Source organism: Blastomyces dermatitidis (genome assembly GCF_000003525.1).
Source record: "Blastomyces dermatitidis ER-3 genomic scaffold supercont1.12, whole genome shotgun sequence".
Classification (NCBI taxonomy): Eukaryota; Fungi; Ascomycota; class Eurotiomycetes; order Onygenales; family Ajellomycetaceae; genus Blastomyces; species Blastomyces dermatitidis.
In genome coordinates this window covers 1,309,755-1,318,761 of record NW_025544785.1, presented here as the reverse complement: position 1 = coordinate 1,318,761, position 9,007 = coordinate 1,309,755, and the positions used below count along the sequence as shown (strand labels likewise).

The 9,007-nt window shown below is 30.9% G+C and overlaps 1 protein-coding gene across 1 annotated transcript; it reads left to right on the top strand.

Moving 5' to 3' along the window:
- Positions 1–7,668: 7,668 nt before the first annotated feature.
- Positions 7,669–8,655, top strand: BDCG_17871 (uncharacterized protein; the record flags this gene model as incomplete). The annotated part of the gene is made up of 2 exons (XM_045426917.1): positions 7,669–7,904; positions 8,646–8,655. The coding sequence occupies 2 exons, from the start codon at positions 7,669–7,671 to the stop codon at positions 8,653–8,655; spliced, it is 246 nt and encodes an 81-aa protein (XP_045282703.1).
- Between the last annotated feature and the right edge of the window lie 352 nt (positions 8,656–9,007).

Sequence of the window (9,007 nt, the reverse complement as noted above, 5' to 3'; positions counted from 1 at the left end):
TTAACATACTACTTCAATGAGTGCTGAAGAAGTTTATCAGCTTGAGCTGTTATATACCATAATTCATTTAGTGTAGATTTGAGAGAAGTTGAGATATTAGTATCAGTTTGAAGAGAGAATGTTTTAAAAGAAGTTGAGATATCAGTGACAGTTCAGAGAGAGAGTGTTCTAATCAGAGAAACATGTATAATGTTATAAGTGATCTTATTGTAATTAACTAGTATCTTCAGATTCAAGAGTCAGTGTTCTCAGTTTATTTAGTAAGTATCTGCTATATCAGATAATATATCTTACTCTTATTATAAGAAATTATCTGTCATCAAGTTCTGACTGTCAGAATAGTAGTGTATTATAAAATAAAAGCAGCTTAAGAACTCAGATTATTATATCTGTTATTCAGTAAGTTTATAGATAATTATAAAGTACTTGAGATTCTTATAATCTGTGATTATCTTAAATTCAGAGACACTTCACAGTTCAGAGTTTCATTCTTCTAGATAATGTATAATTGTAAGAAGTTTCTTATCATAGATCTCATAATTGTATTCAGTGAGACTCAGTTTCTTAGATATAAAGATATATAATTATAAGATATCTTTATTATTATATTACAATATAGCTTCTTCTATAATATAGTCAGAGAAATCAGCTTTAATAACTATCTTATAATCAGAATTAAATGTTATCAGCAGAGAGATATTAATGAATATCTTCTTTATTTATATAAATACAGCTTCAGTATTCTCTGATCACTGAAATACTGAGTTCTTTTTAATAAATTCTGTAAGTAATCTTATAATATCTGAGAAGTTTTATATAAATTACTGATAGAAGTTAGTAAATCTGATGAAGCTTTATACACTCTTCACAGTATATGAAGCTTTTCATTCAAGAATAACAGAGATCTTCTCAGAATTCATTCAAATCTTCTTATCAGCTTCTATAATAAAATCTAGATACTTTATACTCTTGACTTTGAAATTACATTTATTAATGTCTATTGATAGTTCAGCTTCTTATAATTATTATAATACTTTTTATATATATTCTTAATATTCTTTTCTGAACTCATCAGTGAAGATGAGAATATTATTAAGATAAGTTAATATAAATTTATTAAAGAAATCTTAGAGTGCTTAGTTAATATACTTCTGAAATATACTGAGAGTATTAGTCAGTCTGAAGAGTGTGACTACTTATTCAAAGAGATTATATTATATTTAAAATACTGTAAGTCACTTATCTTCTTCAGTGATATAGATCTTATGAAACACATCAATGATATCTAGCTTTGTAAACTATTAAGCTTATTCAATATAAGTTAGAGTTTTATTAATAAGAGATAAAGAATAGCAGTCTTTCTTTATGTAAGAAATCCCGCTTCTCGCGGATTCTTTACCTCTATTCCTATCTCTCGCGTAATCAATAGGGCTAGCAGCTCTTGACTACACACAACTATATAGACTGAAGTTCATGAATACTATTCATAACTCAGCTTAAATGCTATTATACATTTAATCTCTACATTTATCTTTCTACTGTGAATACTTCTAGTAGTTAACAGTACATATCACATCAAGCTGCAAACACCTGAATAATCATCTGTGAGTACTTATTCTTACATTTCAAGCTCAGTCAGTCAGCAATCACTTATTATGACTGAAAGAACTAGAAACTTATATACTTCAATCTCTGCAAACTCTACTACAGATATTCAGAAGCAGTCATCTGAATCATGAATAACTTTTATAAAAGAAGTTTCAGAGAACTTATCAATTACTTATAAGATATCATTCTCTGCATCTGTGACAGAGAAACTCTCTGAACTCATGAATAAATTAATTTCAGTGAAGAACATTCTTGAGCATTTTCTACAGAATCAAGCTATTTTTCTATAAGAAATACTTACTATCTGTAAACACTCTTGAATCAAGTTTCTAGACATGATCTTCAGAGACACTTATAAATTAAAAAGAAACTTTCTTAAGTCATGATTACTTAAGATTACTTATCAAATCACAATCTATAAAAGCTTTTATAAGTTTGTATTTAAAATTAACTTACAAGCCTGACTGTGTAATATGAAAGATGAAGAAGCTGTTATCTATATAATAATAGACCTCTATTACACTGAAGTCAAGAACTGGCTGAATTATCTAGAGAATGATTATGAGAGATTCTACTAATCTGTTCTCAAGATCTATTTAGAGAATAAGTTGAGAGACTCTGTGAGCTGAACAGAGAACATCTGAACTGTGATTATTAATATTAGAAAAAGAGATAAGAAATCTGATAAAGACTACTCATAGCACTTTATGAAATTATGATATAAATTGAGACCTGTGAAAACAGGGCTCTGAAACAAGATCTGAATAATAATATTTATAAAGAAGATGTATAAAGACATGCAGAACAAGCTCATTGAGTAAGACTCTAAGCTCTTAACTCTGAAGAAACTGATGACTCTCATTCATCACTTACAGATCACTGTGAGAGTCACAGACTTATAAAGAGTGAATCACTGACTGACTCTGCAAGAGCTAGAATAACAGAGAACAGATTTGTCAGAAAAAGATGATAAGATATAGAGAGATTTATGTCTAACTGCTGAGCAGAGAGAGAGAGCTTTATAAGCTTCTATAAATAGAGTATATAACAGAGAGATTAAGAAAAAGAGACTCTGCTTCATCTATTCTAAATCAGAATATCTCTGTACAAACTGTCTGAATAAATCAAAATAGAAATTTGAGAAGTTGCAGACAGAGTCAGCAACAGTCTTCTTAAGAGTTTTAAAGCTGATATCTGAATCTGTTGCTTCTCTGATGAAAATGCTTACTTATAAGAAGAGACTATGTCATAGTACTACTGCTCTGCAAGCATGAGAAGTATTGATGAACTCAGAATCTCAGATCACTATAATATCTCTAAAGCTTATGAAGTAAATAAGCTGAAAGATGAAGACTGAAAATCTGCTCTTATAATAAGCAGAGTGTAAGAACTTAGATCTAAGAACTGAGAGACTTATAAGAGTCATCTTTGAATTGCAAGATCTCTCTAAAATCTGAAGAAGATTTGCAGAAACTGTGATTATTATAGATATCACAGATAACAAGTACTTGAGACTTGTATAACTTTAAAGACATAATTCACACATAGCTGTTCATAAGTCAGGTTTATACTTTCAATCAGTGTTGACAGACTTACTTACAGAGATAGAATCAGTTGATGCTGTAGAGTTAATTAGAGAAGATAAGCTCATCTATATAATAACTTTATAAGTATCTGAGAATCTCACAGTCATGAAAACTGAGCTTCAGATATCAGAGAAATACTGAGATCTTACAGAGATATTCAGCTTAGTAAAGACAGCTGAGCTTCTCTCTCACTGTAAGAAGAATCTGATAATAGATTTAGTAGAAGAGCAGAAATTCTTCTGAGAATCAATCTATAAGCTCTCTTATTATGAGACAGAGGTCTTACAGATCTATGTGAAGAAGAATCTGAAGAATAACTTTATCTAATCTTCACAGGCCTTCACAGAAGTCTCTGTGATATTTATAAAAAAGAAGAATGAAGATCTCAGATTATGTATAAACTACTATAATCTGAACTTCAAGATAATAAAGAGTTACTACTCTCTATCTCTGATCAAGAATGTGATTAACTGTCTCACAGAAGCTGTCATATTCATACAACTGAATATAATCAATGTATATACACAGCTGTGAATACAGTCTAAGAATGAATGAAAGACTGTCTTTAAAACTGCACTGAGATTATTTAAATATCTAGTAATGTCTATTGATCTGACTAATATCTCTGCAGTATTTCAGTCTTTTATCAATCAAAACACTTCATATATATCTGAATATCTTTATAATAATATATCTGAATAATGTGATAATGTACTCTGTGAAGAAGAAAGAACACACTGAGTATATATAAAGTATATTAAAGGTCTTAAATAAGACAGAACTGTATATTAAGCTTGTGAAGTACAACTTCAGTACTCACTGAATTAATTTTCTAGAATATATAATCACTGCAGATGATATTCAGATGAAATCTTTATAAATTAAAACTATTCTATTATAACTGAAGTTAACTAGTATTCATAAGATTCAGATCTTTCTGAGCTTTGTGAATTTTTATAGATGATTTATCTTTGTATTCATGAGAATCTTCTTAGCTCTTACAGACATACTGAAGAATGAAAATAAGAAGAAGTCATCTCATAAATAAAGAATGAAAAGATTGTTAAGAAGAGAGAACTGTAAGAACTTTCTTATCTTAGAAGCTTATGAGATCTTTACAAGGTTGAAACAGATATTCATAGACATAGTGATACTGTTTCACTTTGATCTCTTGCTTTTAATTAGATTGAAGACAGATATTTTCTTCTTTATAATTTCAGAAATAGTCTTACAACTACAGTCAAATGAGAACTGAGTTTCAGTAGTCTTTTTCTTATGAAAGATACAATCTGCAGAGATCAACTATAACATTTATAATCAGAAGCTTCTTATAATAGTGAAATTCTTTCATCACTAGTATCACTACTTTAAGAGCCTTGCAACAGTGATTACTGTTAGAACTAATTATAACAGCTTATAACAGTTTACTTCAATTAAGAAACTCTTATAATGACAGATTCACTGAGTTCAGAGACTGAGTGAGTTCTGGTTCAAGATAGAATATATTAAGAAAACTAAGAACTCAGCAGATGAACTCTCTCACAGATCAGACTATGTTAAGAAGATCAAAGTAACAGATACAGAGAGACTAGAGAAGACAGAAAAGCTTTATAAGATGCTCAGACTGAGTGTTATAAAGAGATTGACTGAAGAGTCTTTCAATCTCTTATAAGAGAAGAAAGAAGAGAGAGAAAAGAAGCCTGTACAACTACTCTTTATAACACTGAGAGTCAACACTCTGAAAATCTCTGTAAGAATTCTTGAAGAGAATACTTATAATCTGAAGAATTTACAGACTTTGAGAAGCACTGCAGAAGATCTGATATAAGAAGAAACAGAGTACAAGTCTTTATAAGATCTTCTATTCAGATTGTCTGAACTATAACTGAAGAATGAATATACTCAGTATATTCAGAAACTGCTCACAGCAGAAATCAATTCTGCAGAAATAAAGAATTGAAGAGACTTAAATAATCTCTTATAAAGAGAGAGTTGAATTTATATACCTGTGAATAAGTTTCTATGTGTAGAACTTATTAAAAGGCATTATAACTCTTCTCTAGTGAGTCATTTTACAGACACTAGAACTCATGAGTTACTTGTAAGAAAATACTTCTGACTGAAGATATAAGAACTTATGAAGAAGATAGTGAATTCTTATACTGTTTATCAGAGTTTGTGAGTAGTATGATTTAGATTATATGAAGAACTTACTTCTCTATTCATTCTGTAGAAATCTTGAGAACAGCTAGAAATGAATACTCTTATAAGTCTCTCAGAAAGTAAGAACATATATAATACCTGCTTTAACAGTGTGCTGATAATAGTAAATCACTTCATTAAGATGACATACTTTATACTCACTCACAAGAACTTGAAGTTAAAGAATTTAACTCATATCTTCATTTACAATGTGATTCAGTTGCATGAGTTATCTATGAATATTATCTCAGATAGAGAATTAATCTTTATAGAAGAGTTCTGATCTGATCTGATAACTATACTGAAGATCTTATGAGATCTAAGTATGACTTTTTATCAATAGACAGATGATCAGATAAAATGTCTAATGAGTATATTGAAACAGTATCTGCAGTGCTTTGTTAATTATAATCAGAATGACTGAGTGTATTGATTATCACTTATAGAGTTTATATACAACAACTCAAAGCATGTCAGCACAGATAAAACTCTCTTTGAGATACTCACTGAGACTTATTCACAGATGATCTTGATAAACTTATGAGAGTATACTATAGAGTGTAGTAATATCTGTGAACAGACTGAGAGAATTCAGAATATTTAGAAGAAAGTCTGTGAATTCTTGAGAAAGACTTAAGAGTATTAGAAGAGATACTATGACTTTAAGTATATTATAAAGAGTTTTAAGAAAGATAATAGAGTCTGACTGAGTCTAGAAAATATTATCATGCAGAAATCTAGTAAGAAGCTGAATCTCTTACAGACAGAGTCTTACAAGATTATGAAGAAAGTTAACTCACAGTTCTACAGATTAAAACTGTTATCTGAGTTACAGATATACAATGTTTTTCATATCTCTTTACTCTGTGAATACAAGAAATTCTCAGAAGAGAATTCTATGACTCATCACTCTGTCTACAAAGTACTAGAGAGTGAAAGAGAATATCAGGTCAAAGAGATTATTAACTCAGAGAAGTGAGATTGTAAGCTCTGATTCAAGGTTCAGTGACAAGAGTATTCTGACAAGATGAATGAGTTTACTTGAAAATTATTCAGACAGATAAGATATCTGCAGAAGCTGAGACATGACTTTCATACTGTAAATTCTGACAAGTCAGAATGACACAGTCTTTACTAAGAATCTGATTATAATAAAGATATTAACACTGTTATTTACAAATTCTAGTCTATAAGATGATGAGTTTCTACTGAGATGAACAGTCTGCAGTGTTGTAACGTGGCGGAACCGAAGCAGTGACTAGTTAGCGATGACACATAGAGATAGTTGTTTGAGAAGCTGTATAAGTGAGCTTGACTATCTTGCTTGAATAGCGAGCTTGTAGACTACAGGGTTATTGCAAGAATATCACAGATATGATACTTAGTATACTAAGAAGATTGTATGAGACACACAGTAACTCTTGTATATATTTCAGTAGAAGTAAAATAAATCACTGACTTCTTTGATAAGAAGCCAGTATCTAGCTATTCTATATAGATAATGAGCAGATACTCTTCTCTCATTTCATGAGTAAGAATAGCCAGAGTGATACCTCAGCAGCATCTCATTATCAAGAAAGAGTAATCTGCTGATCTTGTATAGAAGTGAGATTCTCATATTTATTAATCAAATCTTTCTATGATACATCTGTATAATGTTATAGAGTGATTGAAAACTGGTTCAGACAGTCTGTGAGATGAATGAAATTATTCACATAAAAGTAATGAACTGTGTGAAACTGCAACAGAGTCTTGACACAGCTGAGAGTGTGATAATACTCTCTCTCTTAAGAGTATAGTCTCTATACTCTCAAGATTACTGAATTAGAAATTATCTTTGTTATATAGCAATGATTGTTAACTGATTAACAGTGCATATACTGTGTATAATATAAAGAAATAGATGAGTTATTCTGTTGACTATATAGATCTTTCTTTTTTCATCTTCATTCAAATCAAACATGTGATAAGTGAGTTTCTTATATATCAATTTGAAATATGAAAAGCATAGTTAACAAGTGACTTGCAGATCTCTTAATATATTTCATTCTATATATGAAATTCTCTGTAAAAGTGATGTATTTTAGAGACAAAGCTAACAGTAGTGACAGGATTTTTTTAAAAAGATCTCTTCTCTGTGACACATTTTTCTCCTTCTCTCTCATCTGTAATAGTGAGTGCATGGGAGCATCATTCTTGAGAGACAATAAGGGACTTATTCTGATGTTTTCTAGTGAGTAACAAACATCTTTGTGATGCGGCTGCAGCCTTCATGGCCGCCAAGAAAGCCAGGTTGAAGGTGGAGGCAGCGGTGTCACTGAGCCGCGGGAGCATTGCTCTCATTGCCACACCTCCTCCTCCTGCTTCTCTTGCAGCCGCGGCGGTAGTCGCCGTGCCTTGCAGTGGGGTGTCATTCCCTCTGCCAGTCAGTTTGTCTGTGTCCAGTTCATTCTCTGCCCCTCTCACCACTGTTGTGACGCTGCCTCCCCTCTCAGTCAATACAGTGATGTATGACTCTGTGTGATCATTCAGAGAGAAACCTGGAAAGAGCTTGATTTCAGAGACAGTGACTCTGAGAAGCTTAATTCATAGTTTCTCTCTCACAGCATATCTGAGTCCTGCTTGAGCTGCTGCTGAGTTGAGTCTGCAGAGTCTCATAATTTCTTCATCTTCTCTCTGTAAGAAGGCTTCAGTGCAGTCTCTGACTAATACTACTACTTATCTACACTGCACTAAGCAGCTGAAGAAAGAGAGAATTTTATGTATCTATTTCTTCTCTCACTTCTGTTATTTCTGTTATACTTATAATAATAACTTCTATCTCTCTGTAAGTATTATCTACTCTATAAGAAGATATTGTGTCAGCTCTGATAAGAAGCTCAGATACTTAAGCAGTACAGAGTAAGAGTCTCAGAGCTTTAAGTATTGATAGATTTTATCAAGATTGAAAAGATTCTTCTTACTCATCTGTAAAAAAAGATGAAAGTGTGAATCTTCAAGATAAAAAAACACCTTAGAATAACTAATCTTAAGAAGAAGTCAGCTAATACTGTTATTGAAAGTATTATAGAGATTAATCACTGATTGAAGAGAATCTTACTTCAATTGAAGCAGATAACTGAGATACTTTATAAGTTAATAAGTTAATACTTTCAGTATCTCTTATACTCTTCTATAGTATACTTCTCTGCAGTACTGTAGTACTAACTTTTTAATAGATAAAGATACTAATACTGAAGACTTTAACAGTGAAGAATAAGTTTAATGAGAATGTGATTATTAATGAGTAGATTCTGAAGTTTCTTCTTTTTACTTTTTCAGCAGACTGCAGTCTCATTAGATTAGCAGCAGTCTGTAGATTAATTAATATTAATTTTTTTATTAATTTCAAATATCTCTTTTCTCTAACTGCTTTGAAATTTTATACTTATATAGTCTTATTAAACTTTTAAAAAATTCTTTGAGAGAAAATAGAAGAAGAGTACTACAGAGTCTACAAAATACTGACTCATCACTGTGAGATCATCTCTAAAAAAACTCTTTAGAAAAAATGAGAAGTCTTAAGTAGTATTTCTTACTTAACATCTCTAATGTGTAACAGAGTAGTCTCT